Source organism: Phaseolus vulgaris, chromosome 7 (genome assembly GCF_051622355.1).
Source record: "Phaseolus vulgaris cultivar YP4 chromosome 7, ASM5162235v1, whole genome shotgun sequence".
Lineage (NCBI taxonomy): Eukaryota > Viridiplantae > Streptophyta > Magnoliopsida > Fabales > Fabaceae > Phaseolus > Phaseolus vulgaris.
In genome coordinates, this window is record NC_143504.1 from 13,796,528 (window position 1) to 13,818,467 (window position 21,940).

General features: G+C 37.4%; 3 protein-coding genes across 3 annotated transcripts; 2 read left to right on the forward strand and 1 right to left on the reverse strand.

Annotated features, from left to right (window-relative positions):
* Positions 1 to 3,433: 3,433 nt before the first annotated feature.
* LOC137829076 (uncharacterized) lies at positions 3,434 to 4,435 on the forward strand. The gene is made up of 2 exons (XM_068635869.2): positions 3,434 to 3,743; positions 4,020 to 4,435. The coding sequence occupies exons 1-2, from the start codon at positions 3,434 to 3,436 to the stop codon at positions 4,433 to 4,435; spliced, it is 726 nt and encodes a 241-aa protein (XP_068491970.2).
* Positions 4,436 to 4,785: 350 nt separating this feature from the next.
* On the forward strand, positions 4,786 to 5,274 carry LOC137829077 (uncharacterized). The gene has a single exon (XM_068635870.1). The coding sequence runs from the start codon at positions 4,786 to 4,788 to the stop codon at positions 5,272 to 5,274; it is 489 nt and encodes a 162-aa protein (XP_068491971.1).
* A 6,154-nt stretch (positions 5,275 to 11,428) lies between these two features.
* LOC137827611 (putative methyltransferase PMT8) lies at positions 11,429 to 18,572 on the reverse strand. Its single transcript, XM_068633819.1, has 8 exons — positions 17,860 to 18,572; positions 16,302 to 16,766; positions 15,634 to 15,798; positions 15,356 to 15,538; positions 13,971 to 14,565; positions 13,078 to 13,190; positions 12,722 to 12,942; positions 11,429 to 12,091 (listed from the first exon to the last, which is right to left on the reverse strand). The coding sequence occupies exons 2-8, from the start codon at positions 16,575 to 16,577 to the stop codon at positions 11,779 to 11,781; spliced, it is 1,866 nt and encodes a 621-aa protein (XP_068489920.1). The 5' UTR covers positions 16,578 to 16,766; positions 17,860 to 18,572; the 3' UTR covers positions 11,429 to 11,778.
* Positions 18,573 to 21,940: the final 3,368 nt, after the last annotated feature.

Below are 21,940 nucleotides of genomic sequence, written 5' to 3' on the forward strand. Positions count from 1 at the left end.
TAGATGACGACACGTGTAGGGTTGGATGCTACCTGTTATCCCAACCCAGATGATGACACGTGTAGGGCTGGATGGAATAGAAAAATGACGCTCAAGCTATCCTAGCTCAGATGATGACACGTGTAGGGCTGGGCGCTACCTGCTATCCCAGCCCAGATGGCGACACGTGCAGGGCTAGATGTGAGCCACGCGTCCAAAAACATAACGGCTTGGAGAGAGAAGAAACCTAGCTATAAAGGTAAACTTAGCAGAATTTGCAGAGGTACGTTTTTCATACGGCTCATTGATAGGGTTGTGTGCCTTTAGTACGGTTCTACAGAGCATATTTTCTCTGAGTTTTTTGGGTGTTCTTGTTACTGACTTGAGCGTCGGAGCGCCACCGGCAGCAGAGGCGCCACCTTGTGTTTTCAGGTTCTCAGAGAGGTTTTCTGTGGTGTGGACTTGAAGGCCACGTGGAGTCAAGCTGGTGAGGAGGTTCGAGACGAGGCATCGCTCTTACGCTAGGTCAACCGGCAGGATCACCAGCTCATTATATCACACCTAAAATCACCCTTTTCTCTGTCGTAGAAGATCCTGAAAATCATCTCATGACATTCAGGGCTCAAATGATCATCTCTAGAGGATCGGATGCCATCCGATGTAAGATGCTCATGGGTACTTTTACGGGCACAACCCTACAATGGTTTAGTGGAATTCTGAATGGTCACATCACCTCTTTCCCTCATTTCTCTTTGATGTTTAAAGAACAATTAACCCCCTAGGTTGTATGACCTTTTCAGTATCAGACAAAAGGAAGGGGAGGCACAAAAAGAATATCTGAATAGATTTTGTGTGGTCACGGTAAGGCTTCAACACATGATGAAGAGATGATGGTCACTGCCTTTGAACAAAGGATGACGACAGGACCGTTCAGTGATTCATTAATGAGGAATCCAACAAAGACGTTATCTGAGATACGTGAACGAGTTGTCGCCCACATCGAGGCGGAAGAGGTTGTACTCAGGAAAAATGGCAGCTCACGCTCAAAGCAACTTAGACCTAATGAGAAAAATTGAGATTGGTCTTTGGGGATCAATGAAACCGTCGCACAAAAGAGACAAATTTGAGGTATGTTCCGTATACAGCCAAGAAAGATGAGCCCAAGACGAAGGCTAGGGAGGATTCAACAACCAGGCTCGAATTCCAAGTATCCTATAAAGAGATTTTGAGTAGGCCAGAGGTAGCAGATAAACTAAAGTTCCCCCATAAGACGGATCAGTTCTTGGGGTCACGAAGAGATGCTTAGTGCGAATTCCATAGAGCATTTGGGCACAATGTTGATTGATGCATAGCCTTAAGTTTCCAACTGGATAGCCTAGTCAAGGAGGGGTTCTTGAAGGAATATCTCGAAGCTAACCTGGAAGAACCAAAGGGAGAAGTGGCTATTAGGGACCAAACACATGAGACACCGATCCACAGAGAGTTGAACAGCATCGCGGGAGGATTTTCTGAAGGAGGAAGCTCGAATTCCAAACGTAAACGATACGCGCGAGCAGTGATGTCCCTGGATACAAGGGAACTCGATCGCCCTACGGAGCCCACTCTCTGCTTCACGAGTTTTGACTTAGAAGACGTGTTTCCTCATGAGGATGATCCGATGGTGATATCCGTCATCACAGTGGGGCAAAAGGTGCACAAAGTTTTGGTCGACCAGGGGAGCTCGGCATATGAGATGTTTTAGAGAACGTTCACCAATTTGCAGTTATCCTCTAATCATATGAGGCCATACGATGGCTATTTGATCGATTTTGTGGGAGACTAGGTAGAAGTATGTGGGTACGTTGAGTTGAGGACAACCTTCTCTGATGAAAACACGGCCAGAACGATTACCATCAAGTATATCATTCTTAACGCGTCTTCTGCTTACAACTTACTTTTGGGGCGACCTTCCCTGAACATGTTGGGCGCAATAGCCTCAATCGCTCATATGAAGATGAAGTTGCCCTTTTCTGAAGAAGGGGTGTGTTAGAATTGAGGGCCTTAAACAAGAGGGGGGGGGGGTGAATTGTTTTCAAACGTTTTTAACAAAGATTGAAGGTATGAAGAAAGTCAAAGAAGAATCACAGTCAAAAGAATCAAAGAACACAAGATAGAAAACAATTTTAGTTGAATTCCGGAAATTCAACTGGTTGTTTTTATCAGTAGAGTGTAAAAACAACTAAAATCAGATATACAAGAGTTAAGGAAGAGAAAGAATCACACAAAGCAATTTTATACTGGTTCACTCTTATGCCAAGAGCTATATCTAGTTTCTAGAAACCTTTAGGTATCCACTAAGTAATCAAAAACCATATTACAAACACACAACCACCAAAGAAGTGATCTTGATCCCCTCAAGAACACACACTTCCTTTGGCACACCACAAACACACCACAGATCAGAACATCCTTTGACTGTTTAGGGTTTAGGGACAACCACCAAAGAAGTGATCTTGATCCCCTCAAGAACACACACTTCCTTTGGCACACCACAAACACTAAGTAATCAAAACAATTTTATACTGGTTCACTCTTATACCAAGAGCTATATCCAATTCCTAGAAACCTTTAGGTATCCACTAAGTAATCAAAAACCATATTACAAACACACAACCACCAAAGAAGTGATCTTGATCCCCTCAAGAACACATACTTCCTTTGGCACACCACAAACACACCACAAATCAGAATACCTTTTGACTTTGTGACACTAGTACTTACAGAATTACAAATGAATAAAGAAATAAGATTGATCACACCTGGTACAAATCAAATCAAAGTACACAGTAAGTCCTACTTCACTCTCAGAGAAATATCCAAAGCCTTAAGCAATCTTGGAGAAAACTTGATTTCAAAAACTGATCTTGTAACTCTTAATGCTAGAAATGTAAAACAAAACATATATACTCCAATAAGTAGTTGAAAACATTTATTATAAAAGCCAAATCAGTTTCAAATCATTTAAAGCAAATTTAACTAACTTAACAAAATTATGTTAAGCTAGTTAAAAAAAATAGTCGGTTGTTTTGTCGAAATAACCGATTGAATTGATTTGACAACAAAGTCAACCAAATTCAAATATGCCAAAACCAGTTTTAAAAACCTTAAGTATGAAACAACCGATTGAAACGATAAAACAACTGGTTGTTTTTCTACTTCTTCATAAAACACTCTTTTCAAAAAGATTTGAATTAAACCAGCTTTAGATTCAAACTAAGAGTGAATTAACAAATTCAAAACTACCCCAGAACACACCCAACTAAGCTACAATCAACCTTCAAGCAATCCATGGAGATTTGGAGTCATCAAAGGGAAGAAGTTCAAGCTCGGCACCTCGTTGTGCAAAGAGTTGGAAGATAAGATAGTTGATGTAATATCGGAGAATATGAATGTTTTCGCATGGTCATCCGCAAACATGCCCGGAATAGACCCAATCTTTCTATGTCATTGGCTTAACATGGATGAAAAGGCCAAACTCGTTGTAAAGAGGCGAAGAAAATTCAATGAAGATAAGCGCCTCGTCATCCAAGAAGAGACTCAGAAGCTCTTGGATGCTGGCCACATAAGGGAGATCCAATATCCTGAGTGGTTGGCAAATGTTGTGTTGGTAAAGAAGGCCAACGAGAAGTGGAGGATGTGTGTCGATTTCACTGATTTGAACAAGGCTTGTACTAAGGATTATTACCCACTACCAAGCTTAGACTCCTTGGTTGACAGCGTTTCAGGTTGTCAGTTGTTAAGTTTTTTAGATGCGTTCTCAGGGTATAATCATATACGTATGCACCCAAAGGACGAGAGTAAGACAACCTTTATGGCCAAGGTCCTATAAGGTCATGCCCTTTGGCCTAAAAATGTTGGTGCAACTTATCAAAGACTCATGGATTGGATCCTTTCCTCAATGCTCGGGAAAAACGTTCAAGCATATATAGACGACATGGTTGTCACATCAGAAAGAAAAGATTAGCATAATGTCGACCTAGAAGAACTATTCGCAACGATAGCGAAGCATAATCTAAAGCTTAATCCAGATAAGTGCTTGTTCGGGGTAGAAGCGGGAAAGTTTCTTGGCTTCCTGTTGACTGAAAGGGGCATAGAAGGAAACCCTGCCAAATGCACAACGATCATAGGGATGAGGAGCCCGACCAATGTGAAGGAAGTACAACAACTAACCGAGCGCATTGTCGCCCTATCTCGTTTGTTGTCAGCCAGTAGAGATAAAGGGTACTCCTACTTCCAATGTCTTAAGAAGAACAACCATTTTGCGTGGACTAGTGAATGCGAAGAAGCTTTCACCAAGTTGAAAGAGTACTTGGCCAGTCCTCCTGTTTTTGGTAAACCAGTCCCAGGAATTCCCATTCGTCTTTATTTTGCGATTATAGGGGGCAATCAGCTCAGTCCTTTCGCAAGATCAGGATAAGGTCCAGAAGCAAGTCCATTCCATAAGCAAGGTGTTATAGGGACCAAACACTCGGTACCAAGCTATCGAGAAGTTTGCCCTAGCTATGGTGTTCGCAGCTCGACGGCTTTGCCATTACTTTCAGAGCTTCATCATTATCATCATAACTGACCTTCCCATACGTAAGGTCCTCCAAAAGCCTGATATAGTAGGTCGGATGGTCCGTTAGGCGGTTGAGCTATTCGAGTTTGACATACAATATGAACCACGAGGGTCAATCAAAGGCTAGGTGTACGCAGACTTTATGGTGAAACTTTCATCCAAGGACTCTTAGCCTGATCCTAATGATTTCCAATGGATCTTTTCGGTTGATGGGTCCTCCAATCAGCAAAGGAGCTGGGGTCATTTTAGAAGGACCGAACAAGCTATTAATCAAGAAAGCCCTGAGGTTCGCATTTAAGGAAATAATCAATCAAGTTGAGTATGAGGCCTTGATAGTAGGGATGTTGCTAGCCAAAGAGTTAGGAGCTCAGAGCTTGTTGGTGAAGAGTGACTCATTGCTCATCACCGGGCAAGTCACAAACGAGTATCATGCTAAGGACCCACAACTAGCCTCATATCTCAGGTACGTGATGATATTGAGAGCAAATTTCTCTATGTTCGACCTTGTTCATGTTCCCAGAGAACAAAACTCCCGAGCAGACCTGTTGTCTAAGCTAACTAGCTTAGGTAAAGGAGGCCGACAAAGATCAGTGATCCATGAGACATTAAAGTCACCCAGAACAGCTGTAGAAGGGTTGTCCGAGGTCGACAATTTAGAAGTCTTAGGGATTAGCTCAGGAAAGGGGAGAAATCATTGATTGATGATTTGAGAAACCCTGAAAGTCCCAAGGATAACACCCATGAGTTATTTGAGGATGAATTTCTTGAAGTTCTGTAGGTCAACACCACAGAGACTTGGGTAGCACCCTACAAGCGTTATCTTGCTGATGGGTTACTCCCCGCCAAGCCTGCGGAGGCCAAAATTGTGAAAAGGAACGCAAGTTGGTATACCCTGATAGACGGGAACCTATTTTGTCACGGTTATACCCACTCGATCCTCACGTGTGGAAGTGGAGATCAGTGCGTCTGCATAATGGTTGAGCTTTATGAAGGCATTTGCGGCAGTCACATAGGAGGACAAACTCTCTCGTTGAAAGTCACACAGCAGAGTATTATTGGCCGACCATGAAGGAGGATTATGTGAGATACGTCCAACACTGTGAGCAATGTCAGAAGCACGCTGATTGGTGCCATGCACCAGTTGAGGAACTGCGATCAATTTATAGCCTATGGCCTTTCCATACATGGGGGATAGACATTTTAGGCCCTTTCCCTTTGGCAATATGTCAGATGAAGTACCTCATTGTGGCCATATAATACTTCACCAAGTGGATTGAAGCTGAGTCAACTGCACAAATAACTGCTCATAAGGTCCAACATTTTATGTGGAAGAACATTGTGTGTTGTTTTGGGGTTCCGAGACAACTAGTGTCCGACAACGAAACTCAATTCGCTAGCCAATAGTTGGGTAAGCTGTGCTCGGAGCTCGAAATAAAACAAGTATTCACCTCTGTAGAACCCCCCAGATGAATGGCCAGGTTGAGTTAGCTAACAAAGTCCTACTAAGAGGGTTGAAAAGAAGGTTAGAAAAGGCATAGGGAACTTGGTTAGAAGAAATTCCTAGAATCTTGTGGTCCTATCACACCACCCCGCAATCGACAATGAAAGAGACGCCTTTTAGTTTGATATATAGGTCAGATGCCATGATACCAGTAGAGATACAAGAGAATTCTCCCAGGTTCCAAAATTTTGTTATTAAAGAGTCTAACGAAGGAAGAAAGGTAAACCTAGATTTGTTGGACGAGGTGCGTGATCATGCCCGCATCAACTCGGAGGCTTTAAAGAGAAGGGTGGAGTTAAAGCACAAGACCAAGATGAAACCTCGGCAGTTCAAGGTTTCTAACTTGGTGATGCGAAAGGCCCACCCCTACCAGTTGGAGAACAAGTTATCCCTAAAGTGGACTGGCCTATTTTGCGTAGTCGAGGTGCTCGAAAATGGAGCGTATAAGTTAGAAACCCTAGAAGGAGGAGTCATCCCATGAACGTGGAACGTGGCAAATCTCAAGTTTTACTTCAATTAAGACATTTAGTTTTGGATGTTTTTCTTTTGAACAATATGTTATTTAAGGTGATGCTCTTTTTTCCCTTGAAGGGGTTTTCTAGCGAGGTCACCTATGAATAAATTTTTTCTTCAAAGATGATGCATGAAGCAAACTAGTTTTGATTTAATAGCATTGATGTAGTACACGGTAAGTCAACCTTACTTAGTGTAAGTATGTTTACCTGAGCATAGGCGCCCTGTGAGATTAATTTGTTTGTTGATTTATTTGATTTAGTACATGGTAAGTAAACCTAGCTCGGCGTAAGCAAGACTACCTGAGCATAGGTACCCTGCAAATTGAATTGATGGGAATGTATTGTTCGATTTTATGAATGATAAGACGACCTAGCTTGGCGTAAGTACGACTGCCCGAGCTTAGGCGCCCTGCGGTACAAATTTATTTGTTGAATTAATTGATTTGACTCATGGTAAGACGTAGCCCGGAGTGAATAGAGTCATCCGAGCGTAGGTGCTCTGTGGATGTAAGGTTATTGGAATTCGTACATGGTAAGTCGACCTAGCTTGGGGTAAGGACAACTATCCGAGTGTAGGCGCCCTGTGAGATGAATGTATTTGATGAGTTATTTTGGCACATGTTAAGACGATCTAGCTCGGAATAAGTATAGTCATTCGAGCATAGACGCCCTGCGAATATGAGTTTACTTGATACGATATGGGGAGAAGACGACCAAGCTTAAGATAAGTGCAACTACCTGAATAGGTACCTTATGAAGTAAGGCATCATGAAATCGATGCAGTAATTTTATCGAGGACCGCCCAATATGGGAGTTGTAGTTACTAGTGAGATCAAGTTGAAGTATAAGATTGTCCTAACCACAAAAGCGTCACTTACTTAAGGGTAGACGTTCTATCAAGGTAAATAAGTTATTACTTTCATGCTTAAGTTAGAAGAAACTTGTTGTATAATTTGTGTTAAGATGAAGAGGATGAGTTAAGTATCGAGGCATACGTTTGTAAAATTCCCAAAATCAGTATACATAGGAAAAATCATAAGCACTGAATATATATGAGAAATGTTCAAATTGTCAAGGTGTCAAGGGAGTTTAACATATGCATGAATATTATAGACCATAGAAAAGTTTAACTTAGTCTTCCATTAATTGACCCTCGACCACGGTTTTACCCCGGCCGAGTTCTAAAAAGTCCAAGGTAGGATGGATTGCTGCTGCCTGTGTAAGAGCTGTCTTGAATCCTACAAGGTAGGATTGAGCAACATCTTGTTTGAAAGATTTGGTGGCCTTAGTAAGGTCTTCCCCTCGGTCGGTTACCTCCTTTTCCAACCCCTTGATTTGGGACATGAGTTTGCTCCTTTCTTCGGTTCGGCTTGGTGCCTTTTGAGCCTTCTTTTTCAGGAGACGTTTGGTTTCTTCATGCAGATCAGTAAGGCGTGCAGTTTCAGCTCGGGTATGGTCATTTAGGCTTTTGATCTTGGCCTGGAGGCATTCTACCTCCCTCTAAAGCTCCACGACCCTTTGATCTTTGGCGGATTTTCAGTCTCGTGGCAATAACCAATCAACCCATGGAAAAGGCCTGCCCAATTTGCTTCATGGTGTCACGAAGTAGATGATTTTCTTCATGGACCATGAGCCTATTTTTGTCCTCGTTGGGCAGGAAGGTAGTTTCATCATAAGTTGGGACGTCAAAGTTTGGATCCCACAGGCTTTTCCCCGAGAGATCTCGGCTTCGCTTTCTTGAATGACGATGATATCTTGATGCGGAGCTCGACCATCTGAGTGATAATGCTCGGTATGGGGAGTGGGTCGCTTCCTCTTCCTCTTGAAAACGAGCCCAGAGGTAGTCTCCTCATCCTGATCGGTCGGAGTTTGAGTAATCAAAGTTGGAGCCTTTCTCTTCCGCGTCAAAGGTTCATTGGGCAGACTAGTAGCCACCCTCATCTTCTTAGCTAGCTCGGCTAGCTCCGCCTTGCTAATGTTAGACAACATTCTCTCTGCAAAGAAAACAAGTAAATGGTTAATGATAGTAATAGAGTTATCTTTACCAAGGGTAGGAAATGAGGAGTATTAGTGTAGGCTTTCAAGGCACCAAGGAGGTACTCTTTGGTCAATAGGAAGGAGGTGTCAAAGACAACCTTCAGGCTCGTCAGGAACTCGCAAATTCCTTGATCTCTTGGTGACAAATCTTTCAAGCACTGAGCACTTTGGAATTTGGGTTTAGGGGTCCAATACATGGGAAATCCGTCCAGTAGGGTCGCATCTCCGATTGAAGCTCAAACTTTAACAAATTTACCTTTAAATTTTTTATATGATGACTGAAAGAGGGTAAGCAAACATCTTTCAGAAGCACCGTTTAGGGACACCCATAGTTGGCGGCTCATGTGCTTAGCCTTAAAGAAATAAAGAAAAACTTTCACAGTTGGCGAGATGCCGAACTGTGAACACAAAATAATAAAAGCTCGGATAAATGCCCAACTATTTGGATGTAGCTGAGCAGGAGTTACATTGAGCTTGGTTAACAGTTCCTTTTCAAAGATGGACAAGGGAAGGCGAAAAAGAACCTTTTGAAAAAGGTGGCATAAAAATAGAAAAATGGACCATTAGAGTCTGACGACTCATCACAACAAATGTGTTCACCCTCCCTACACTCTATAGTTTTGACAAACCCCTCATATTTTTTACTCATGGTGCATCCGTTTTCTCTCAACTCCCTAAGACGTAAATGGGTTTTGTAATAAGAAATCTCTTTCAAAAACTCTTTTTTAGCCCAGGGATACATAGAACCATAATCTATTGTAGATATAGCTAGAACACAAGCATAAACCCAAACAAAATACAAGCACATTTCAAGCCAGGTAGAGTAAGTGAATCAAAATGAGATTTCAGTTTAGGAAATGCAATCGACAAGATGAATAAAAAATTAACAATAGAGATTAGTGGAGAAAAAAAATACCTGGTGCGACGGTGGTGGGAGATAGTTCGACGGTGAGAAGAAGTGCGAAAAAGGTTTTTTGGAGTAAGAGAAGTTATGAGAATAGAAGGTTGCATAACGAGTAAGGGAGGAGGAAATGGATTTTTAATTATTTGAAAGAAGGAGATGAAACGACAGTGTTTCCTCGCTGTTGATACCCGTGCCACGTGGACGCTTCAGATTTTGTGTGGTAAGATGTCTCATCAGGAAACACTTCGATAATCACGTCTCACCTACTCTCTGCGAAAGTGTCATGTCAGTTGCACACACTGGAAAGACTCTTCGCCTAGCCAAGCTCGGCTCGAGTCTGAGAGGCCTGTGTATTGGTCAAGAGTGCTCGGGACCTCGGTCCAAGCATCTAGGTATGGTCAACTCGGTTTTGGGCGAGTATAGGCCCAAAAGGCAGGTCATGAGCTCGGTCCAGACACTGGTGGTCAACTCGAAAAAGATAATTAAAATAGATGGAACATTTATTTTGATTATAATACATATGTTAATTAAATACAAATAAAAGTTGTTGGAAATAATGTGTTTAACACCCGAGAATAAAGGTGCACATGTTTTTAAGCACCCGAGAATAAAGGTGCACATAAGCAGTATGTTGTTTTTCTGTTATGATTATATGTTTTTCTGTTGAGATTATATTCTCCTTGTTGAAATCTTGTTCTGTTGAGATTATATTCTCCTTGTTGAAATCTTGTTCTGTTGAGATTGGAGAAAATCGTTGAAGGGATATCTATAAAAGGGGCTTGAGACCCCGAGTAAAGGTATGCTGTTTCTGAATACTTGAGATTGAAATTGATTTGATATTTTGAATGCTCTCACTAACTTGATTGTTAGAGTGTGATCAACAGATAAAACCCCTTTGTCCCAGTGGAGCGACATCTCGAAGCACCAATTGGAGAGAAATCAGAAGAGGTGCTCGCCCATTCAATCAATTGGCGAGAACAAATATTATTAAAAATATAAAATATAGAAATTGATTGGATTTTTGTTTAAAATTGTGTAAATTTGTTTTCTCTAATTTTAATTTTAAGGATCTCGTCTAAATTTTTATTTTAAAATTCTTTTCAAAGTTAAAAAAAAAGTTTAGGTAAAAAATATGTGATGTGATTATTCATATTAATTATAATATTTATTATAATTAAAAAACCAATTTTTAATATAAATAAAAAATATTGATTATAATATATTTTTTAAATAGTTTAAATTTTTTTATATAAAAAAGTAAATTTAAAATTTGATTTAGTCATAAGCGTTCATGTGTTAGAAAAAAAAATAACTTATTGTTAAATAAAAGTAATATTATAATATAGTTCATACTCAATTTTTTTTTTCACATTAGTAAAAAATAAACGTTTTGATGTATTCCATTAAATATTATATTGATTACTTTATAAAAAAAACTGCACACTGTAGCATAAATGTTACTAACTGTATGAAAAAGATTTACGTGTAGTTTTATATATCACTAAATGAATAATTTCATACCAAAGTTCCATGCAATATTATCATATAAAAACTTTAATATCTATCTATTTTAATAATGATTCACTAAATGAATAATTTCATACTAAAGTTCCATGCAATATTATCATATAAAAACTTTAATATCTATCTATTTTAATAAAGATTCACAAGTTTAATTAAAAATATCATTTATTTAATGTTTATAAAAGGAACATAGCAGAAAAAGATACATTCCAATCCAAACCATGCTAAAATATTATGAGTGGTAAAGTTACTATAAATGATCCATTCCTTTCCCCAATATTATATATATGATTTGGCTATTCAGAAGTTGAGAAAGCTACATTGAACAAAATCAACAAAATAGCATAAAAACATTAAAGCACAAAAACAAGTGATACCCCGAGCAGAACAGAGACGTGTATATATATTGCACCACATAACTTATATAACTGACTTCTATGTCTTGATTCTTATGCAGCTTATACTTACATAAACCCCAAATGCAGGCAAAATTTTGAATAGCCTATAAAAGATTCATGGCTATGTATGTCTTAATCACATGAATAATCATCATACCAAAAATTAGAATCAAAAGAAGGAAATTAAATGAAAAAAAAAACATGTAATTCTACAAAATGAAGTTGTTTACTGCTTCACTTCACCACTTGGGACGTGCTCTGACTGATCCCTTGTGGCAGCAGATAATAATAATATGTAAGACCATGAAAATGCAAAGGTTGTCCTACTCTGTGTCCCTAAAGCTTTCACTAGTCAGCCACATTTTCTTCTGGATGATAAAAACAACTTCATCACCATCCTGGACAGTGTCAGAACTGGAATCAACTGCTTCCCAGTGCAAAGCACTTAGGTACTTCTTTATAGAATCAATCACTGGCTGTTTATCCCGGATGATCACGAAACCAGTTGGCCGAAGCACACGATCCATCTCAATTAATAGATCCTCAAGACTGCAACCTTTCTTTTCTATGTCAGAGAAGACAGTCCATGCATGAAGTAAATCATAGGTCCTGGGGTATGTTGAGAATGCTTCACACCTGTTTAAGATGACCACATCAAAAACTCTTGCTTATTCATCATTCATGGTATGGTGGAACTACAAACAAGATATAACAACTGAATCTAGAATAGGTAACGATTCTCAAGAACTTTAGTCAAATCACTGCATTCTCTCAACCAGCTGGGCTAACTATGATCTCACATAGTAAATTATTTTCCAGTCTATATCATATAATCCTTCAGCAAGGCTGTGCATTAGTCATCCCATACTGATATAAAATTTTAATCACAAAAAATTATTGAATAAAATAGTCATGACAGATTATATGCAACTTAAAATCTGGGATTTTATACCCATCAACCCAAAATCATCCATCATTAGTGTCCTTAAATTCGTTATACAAGTTAACATTTAGTTTCAAAATGCACTTTGGGCAATAATCTGGACTGTAAATAATGCTTTTGGCAGAACACAGTGTATTTTAAGATTAAAACAAAAAATACTATTCATATTTCATTAAGTTATAATTAAGATAAATTTTTAGGAATAAATATGTAAAACATTAACAGTATGTAATATACTATATGAAAAATAAAGGCCAAAATGAATACGCAAAAATTTGTCAAAGAGCAGTAAATATGTAATGTGAGCAATCTAGCTTCAATACCAGTCATGAGTAGTTCCTATGAGACCTCTGTCATATATGATCTTAAGTGTATTGGGTCCATCGTGGGGCACAACATTCATAACCCAAACATTCTTGTCTATAAGAGCTGCCGCAAATGAACCCATGTTTGCTTTCATATCCATAATATTCCTCAACGTGTTTGTTGCAATTTTCGGACTCAAGAGATCCCAGTACTTCTCAACTCTCCTTTGCCATAGTTCCTGCAGATGACGAAATTTAAGACAACAATTGATTTATCTAAAACAATATTGTTGTACTAAAAAAAATTTCTATGTTCACAAATTATAAAAATAATTATGACCATTAACAAGAGGATCAACTGTAATTCTGATTACCGTATCCTTTTCAAACATTTCATTTGAATAGCCAAAGTCAGCTAATCTAGGAGGAGGAGAAGTCAATCTTGCAGGCCATGCAGCTAAACCACTACCCTCGGCTCTGTTGTCATCTGATAAAATAAACAAAAGTTTAGTAAGTTTCATATACCACAGATCTTCAAAACGTTCTCCTCTTTAATCATTAAACAAAATAAAAAAAGAATATCAATGCTGGATTTTTGCAGTTTAGGAGTTGGAATACGGGTGGCATGCACTTGAAATACGGATCTTCTACATCTAGACAGCAGCACGAGGCTCCCCTGACTTAGGATCTGGGAATGGTAAGACATATGGTATCGAACCTTACCCCTATGAGTGCAGAGAGTCTTTCTACCACAAAAAATTGTGACTACCAAGTCACAAGGCAGAGAGGCTTACTCTTGCTTCCATCCAGTAGCATAAAATGGAACATCATGACTTTACTTCAAGTTAATCGATATTAAGGATTTTGGTAAGGTTTACTCACAACAACAGCTCATGGAAGGTCATTTGTGGATGGTATAAATAAAGAAGATTGAGTAATAGAAAATGCAACATGATGCACATCATGTAGTTCTGTATGGTAACATATTTCCCTATTTTTCTTTGGAGAGAGGAAATAAAACACTGTCATTCCCTGTTTAAAAGCCATTTTCTCAAGTAAAAATTCCTTTATTGTGAAAAAAAGTAGTTCACCATGGGACAGAGTCTCAGTATGTAACCAAGGTTAACTTAATCTATTTCATTTACTTCACAAGAGAGTGGGGATGCATGGCTCTAAAGAAGTGCCTGAGAATTGATACTTGAAAGGAAATCACTAGAATCCATGGAATGCAAAATCCATCAAATAACACATAGGAAAGAGTACTCACGGTCACTGTAAGGTGTTATGCATGCTTCCATATTTACTCCCCAAACTGCATCTGGGTCATCATCAGACTGGCAAAGAGGAGGGCGAGTACCAGGTTCTCTTTCCATATAGCAGTCATTAGTCCCATGTTTTTGCCAGACAACAGTTTGGTTCCTCTTTGCTGCTATTTTCCAACACATACGCCCCACAAGTTCACTCATTTCTTTCCATATCCTGAGATCCTCTTCATCCTGGGCATATGCCTCTGGAGATGAGTATGCAAAATAACCTCCTGGTCTGAGTAATCGGTCTAGTTCAAGAAGAAGTATTCCATCTCTTTGAAGCCAATCAATTCGACAACGAGAACAATGAACAAGCTCAAAAGATCGGCTGGGGTAAGGGAGTCTTTTAGTTCCAAGGACTCCAAGATATGCAGGAATTCCTCTTTCTAGGGCAAATTGAATTTGATTCTGATGCACATCATTTGGTGCCAAGGACATTGCAATGATATCTGATGATAGAAGATACGCACCAAAACTTGCTACACCGCAGCCAACATCAAGCACTGTCCGCAATCTTCCTTCATTGTTTAGATTATTGTTTGAAAAGTTAAGCATCTGGCAAAGTAAACTGGAATTTTCAGATAATGATTTATCTGTGAAATCCAAGCAAATATAGATAAACAGAATTTACCAGACAACTAGCACGGTTAAGCCTGGTACTTACATTGAAAAGCATAATAACTGATTTAAATTTTGAAGAATACATGCGTATCATATCTTTCGAGTATCAGTGTTTCTAAAAGATTAAGCTATTGGGTAGACCACTCTGGATACATATATATGGTTTTATTTTAGCTCTCAAATTTAATCTTTCACACAAGCTTGAAGCAAGCACAATGCATAGGCGATAATTTAACTTATAATTGTTAAGATTTGGATAACAAAAATCAAACTGGTGATCACTTGATAAAACGCTAAGGACCAGTTTCTCCAGAAGCTCATGCTGGAGGCATACTACGTTTGTAATTAAAAGCATATAACACAGCTAGATGCAAAGACACACTGCATGTGCTCTCACATAAAAAATATTAAAATTTGAAATAGTGAGAAGGTGAAAGAATAGGAAAGAAATAAATGAAGTGAACATAAAAGACAAGGTTTTCTTACTTCAAAATGAATAATTTAAACATAATTTTAAATTAACCAATTACACTTAATATTTTGTGCCTCATTAATTTATTTAAAAACTCTTAGGCCATCTTCAATATAAGTAGTAGGCATTCAGATAGACAATGCCTGAACAAACACATACACAAATAAAATCCCATAGAATATTCAAAAACAAAGTATACATATGGCTTCATTTTTTTATAGGCAGAACCAATAAAGTCAGATGCAGACTTACATTTGCAATTGATGCAATGTATTTATCAGCTCCATAGTGAAAATGAGTTCCCCCTCCAGGGAACACTATTTTTTCACCTTTTACAACCATCCAATTCTGGTCAGACTTCTCATGTGCAAGGTGAGTATGTGGGATATTTGCTTTCCACACCTCATCTCTGCTTTGTGGCCACTTAATAGGGACCTGCAACATTATATAAACAACAAATGTTGGAGTGGAACAATACATTTGTATCAGAGGATATGTTAGACATAACATCTATTCAAACAAATCTTCACCTTGTATCCTGATGGAGGAGGGATTAAGCAATTGTACCGCCTTTCTGCAGGTGGACAATGTCTCTCATAGTGCTCCATTACAGACAGGTCCAACTTCATCCTCATTTGATAGATAAGGTGTCTATCTAAGCAAGGAATCAACTCCGAATGACGATCATCACAAACCTTCAAAAGCATAAACATTGTAAACATCATGAGATTTCTGATGAGCCAGAAGTATACTTAGATGATGTGCATAAACGTGATTGTGTCCACTTATTTATCTTTGAAACTATAACTTTTATTTTCATTATGTAAACAAGAACATTGTTGCTTGATTTGGATGTTATTGTAGATGTGGACAAGAAATTAGTTTTCTTCAACTTTTACTTTTCCATTTATGATACATTTTAAGCATCTTACGTAACATGTTTTATTTATCAAAACTTCTCCAACTCTCATACTTGAACTTATGGTTTAGCAACTGAAATTCAAATAAAACAGTATATAAGAGAGTTCATGATATTAATACCACTGATTAAACCAAATAGCAATAGCAAAAACAAAAAATTAAAGATGTTACGTGAAGCATGAATGATAGCAATAGCAATAATAATATGGATGTTGCATGAAGCCATTGAGAAAGAATGTATGTGCCCTATGTCTAAGCTTACAAATCAACAACATACAGGGAAACTCTTCGAGACAATATTGGCCTCCCCTTCTCCCTGCTTGAAACTTGCCGAAGATTCATCTTGATTGCCATCATTGTCATCCTCTGCACCTAAATATGATGAGCCAAGTCTTTTCAATGATCTGCCATATTCAAGAGCAGATGAACCACTATTCTGCGAACCAAAGATGGATCCCCCAAACACATACAGGAAACCAAGAAAAATTGCCACGACGCAGACGGAAGCAACTAAATGCTTTTGCTGTGATCCATCAGATCTCCCCCTCGACATTTATTAGTTGAAAGTACAAATCCACACTGCAACTTTCACTGTTCAGTTACGGTCTAAAAGAATCTTGATTCACCAGACATTCAATGTCAAATTAGCGACTTGAAACCCCAGTTAAGGTAGCAATCTTAGTGCTTCAAATTATAAACAAGACAAACAGTTTCCTCATAATACACTGACTAAATGATCGCCCTGCAAACAAGGGAAGAGCAATTAGCAAACGATATACAGGAATTTATTACTTTGTTGTCATTGTTTTACTTTTGATTAAATCATAGTGCTTAAAGGAATAAAGAATATTATACCATAATCGCTGACCATTATTACATTTTTTCATCATGAAAACATCTAAACTATACTAAGGAAAACTGATTGAAATACAAAGGTCAGTTTCAAACATCTTCTTTATGACAACAGATCCGTGTGAGGAAACTTAGAATTGCTTTATACCCTTGTCGGATGAAGTTCAATGAGAGATGTAAGCAAGGAACAACCAGCAAAGAAAGATTTTCACTGCACCAAAGACATTCATAAACAAAATAGAAAGGATAATAGCAATCAATTGGCCTAGTGCAGGCAGCACGGACAAAACTATCCCGTTTCCTATTACTCTAGATCAAACAAGAGGTGGCCAGTGAGCAATAACCAAATCACAAGAAAATATATCGGTTGTTAAGACATTGCCTAACTTAGTTTAATGTCAAACATGTACAATTCTAGAGTGTGTCTCAAGCAATTGCACTTTAGTCCAACAAAAGTTACCACTCAATCCACAGGATTCACTCCTAGTTTTCAGCAAAGTTTTTGGACAAAACATACCAAGGAAGAGGATTATAAAAAAAGAAAAATAAATAAATGAAATTAAAGAGAGCGACGATGACCGTTATGCTTTCTATTGAAATGACAGCAGACCAGTGAAAACAATGGATCCGAGTCGGCCCTTAAAAGAAACATGATCCAAGGTGACAACTGACAAGTATATAAATCCTTTTACACATATAAGATTCCAAACTTAGATGGATTTAAATCGAGCAACATGAACTATCTCAACGACAAACACTACCACACAGTTGAACTGAACTTTCAGATCTAGCCCAATACAAAATAATCATCACTAGCACTAAAACGCGTACACTTATTAACAAGACCAAATCACATAATAGAGTCGAAGGTACATTCAGTATATGACCACCGGCAGTAAAACATTCCAGATCCATCATAACCGCCACGACACACACAGGAAAAACAAACTTAACAGAGTAGCATGATATAAAGAAAAGCTTACTGGGTTCTGATCAAAATCCAATTGGGTGCAAGAAAGTGAAATCAAAATCCCAACTTCGTCCCCGAAAAAGAATGCCTTAAGAAGATAACTAGAAATAAGTAAGAAGAAAAGAGGGAGATGAGATCTGGGTGAGTGTCTGAAGTTTGTCGTGTGCGTGTGACAATGGAGCACTTGAATGATCCTCTGAAGAAGGTGAGTTAATTTTGTTGAAGTGAAAAGGGTGTTGGGAGCTGAAAGAGTTTGCAAGAGTTGCAGACAGCAAATTGACCTGTGATTAAGGTGGCAAGACTTTTGTGGTATATGATATGATGTGGGTTGGATGGGTTACCACTGAGATTCCATTTGTACAAACAAAGTGGGTTTGCACTTAACATGTAACAATCATGTCAAGCCATGCCACACGGTACTACAGCCTTTTTACAACTCTTCTGCCAGTCGGTGCTGTCTATTCTATGCAATAATTTCAAAATAAGGTCAAATTAAAATGGTTCTTTGAAAAAATGAAGAAAAAGAAATAACAGCTTATCTGGTTCACACACGAGAAGGTGAAACAATAACGGTTTCTGCGAATGAAATTAAATGAAAGTGGACTTGGGATGGTATAGGTTGAAATTTGTTAGTGGGACTGTGTGCTATTTGAAATCTCATTCTCTGCATATTAGAGAACACTCATTCTACCCAGGTTTAGTAATTTTTGGATCAATTGTTCTTCCATTTCTGTTAATATCCATATGTCTTTTTTGTTTTGTTTTTTTGTTTTAATTTGAATTTTGACTTTATGATTTTAAAAATTCATAGATTTGATATTTTTTTTTTGTTAATCCAATTAAACCCTAAACATCATACACAAATTCAAAGTACCTTCGAGAAATAACTATATCTAAAATAAAATATTATAAGTTTTCTAAAAGCCAAAAACTAGGACCTCAGAATAAATAAAGAAATCAAAATTTGAAATAATAACAAATAATAAATTAATTTTAAGAATGAGATTCGTGATTTGGCTTTTTATTGGAGGGATGTATTTGTATTCCTTAAAAAAAGGGCTATAGGAAAATTCTTACACAAACATTAAGTAGGTTTGAATAATAAATTTGTCCAACAACGTCATATTAAAGATTCATCTTCATTTTCAAAAAAATTATTTTGTATTAACTAGTATCCAAAAACAAAGAGTTCAGTTATTAATAAATCAAAAAAAATATTAAAGCTCACATTAAAGACGTATTGAAAAATCACAATAAATGATATAATTTTTATGTTTTGTTTGGATTTGAAGATGGAGTTGATATTATTTGAAGAAAAAAAAAAGGAAGGTTGTTTGGATTAAGGTAAATAAAGTGCAAAGTATAAGAAAAACTTGTAAGTGATGTAACAAATTGTAATTGTAACTTTTTGGTATAATTACCTTTTTGATTCCTATATTTAGGGTCTATATTTTTTGTTCCAAAGTCTTTTTAAAAAAATCAATTTGGTCTCAAGTTTTTTTAAAAAAATTACAATTTGGTCCATTTTGTTAAATTTTCACCAATGGTGTTAACTTCTAATGATGTGACACAATGAGAGACATTTGTGCATTCCACATGTTATCCACATAAGAATCCTAAGCATCTCTCCCTCTTCGTCACCCTTACTGTAACAACCCTGCACGTCCGCATCGTCGACTCAAACCTCACCACTGCGCCGTCAACACAACCCTTGCCGCCAACCCCAACCTTCGCCTTCTCTATCGCAACACATCAATTTTAATTATAATATTTGTTCTCACAAACATATAAAAATTCTTTACATAAAATTAATCATTAGAATAATCTCTCCACATTTTGATCGGTATAGTATCTCGGATGTGTGACCCGAACCTATAGTCATCCTCACGATTTTGCGAGTGTGAGACATCTATATCTCTTTCCACTAACTCACAGTCAACTTCTTTGAGCAAAGACCGACCATTATTGATCCCACGAAGAAATTTATAAAGAATACAATATGCTAAAACAATATTTGTCATAGTGTCCAAAGAGTAACGAGGCTTCGTTCCACTAGCTATAATTGGGAATCGTTTTTTTTAGGACACCAATTGTTCTTTCAATTACATTTGTGAATGATGAATGAGGATGATTGAACAACTCATGAACATTATGTGAAACTCTCTGAGAGTACTCTTTCAAATGGTATCAAACTCTGCGATATGGTGTTATAAATTAGGGTTTTAACATAAAACCCGTGTCTTTAAGGTAGTATTTTCCTACAATAATGCAACCATAGTTATAAGTTATAAGTAATGTGACTGAATCAATATTGTGCACTCCAAAACACACTAACCTAACCTTCCAGAATGACCAATGGACCCTCTCGTACAAATGCGTCCTTTAATATCCTGGAATCAGAGGTTGTTCATTCCTACCCGGTGAGAACATATGTGAATTTTATGTCAAAATCACAAACTGCTAATAAGTTTTGTGTTGCCCAATCTTTTGTTTTGTGAAAACGAGAAGCATCCGCTCGTGGCACCTTGACACGAACATGAGTGTCATCTATGACACCTAAAAAATCCTAATAGGCAACAAATTCACATTCATAAATAACAAAAACTCACACCATATTACTTAATTGTTGAAGTACTATTTCTCATATTTGTACCTTAAAGTATGAATAAAATCGATTATTGTTTAAGATATGAGGGTGCACCTTTGTCATAGATGGTTCAATGAAGAATTCTTCTTCCAACATCAAAACTGTATTCAAAACATTATGAAAGTGACGGGACACCATTTCCCCGAACCGATGAAAGAAGAACGAAACACTACGATTCTTGATGTTATGACAAATGATGTGCAAAAATTTAGCCACTTGTTCCTCAACTGTAGATTAGAATGTATCCCTTACAATCCCCATTCCTCTTATTTGTTGACATAATTGAATAAATTCTTTTTGACCCATGCAAATAATGTCATGACATCTTTCACTGTGGACCAAGTATGTCATAAATTCTTGTTGACGACTCTCTTTTTGTGGAACAAACTCCGATATGGAGTTATTTGTTTCCACTAACACATGCAACTTATTGAATCCATATGCAACCATGCACAAGATTGTCATCGTTGCTACTTGCGTCCGAAATTTAATTTTTTCTTGTATGTGTGAAATTAGTTTGAAGTTCAACCAACAACATCGGGATTCACGTCATTCATGCTAGACATCTCGATATAGTCAAATACATAGACCAATGATTATCGTTATCCATAGTTACAAATTCTTTAACACGGAGGACCATATGTGTTTAATTATACATCATAACAAGCATAACTTAAGGTTTATGGTTAAAAGTTTGGGGTTTAGATTAATATTAGGGTTAGGGTTTAGGTTATGGATTATGGTTATTGTTAGGGTCATGGCATGATTATGGTTAATGTTTAGGATTAGAGTTATTGGTTTGGGTTAGGGTAAATGTTAGGGTTATGATTTATGGTTTAGAATTAGGTTTATGGTTTGAGAGGTTTGAGGTTAAGATCAAGGTAAAGCGTTAGGATTTTCTAAAATACTTTAATCTACTAAAAAAATTAATCTACCAATTACATATACAAACACACTTTTCTAAACATACTTTAATCTACCAAAAAAATTAATTAACTATAATTTGTGCACATTCATACCGCTGTCAAATAACCTATTTTTTTTTTCTATAGCATAATTTCTAACATCATAAACAATCAAATCAACCAATTTTTTTGCACTAAGACAAATACAACAAAAATTCATTTCCAATTTATTTTTGAAAGATCCATTGCACAAAATAATCTCTAAAGAAACCACACACATCCATAATATCACAGATCCATTAAACTCGAAGTAAACCAAATCCATCATAATAGAAAACTTACCCGTAGATGTGAGTTATGAACCATGTCAAGTTGGTTTCCAAAGGATCAAAGCTCTACAACACCACAACATGAACACCAATTGACCATAAGCACAACAACAAAACTTACACAAGCACATCAAATTCATAAACCCTAAACCAAACCAAACATATAAACATAAATCAATAAAGTTGTAACCATTGTGAACTTTCAAAAACAAT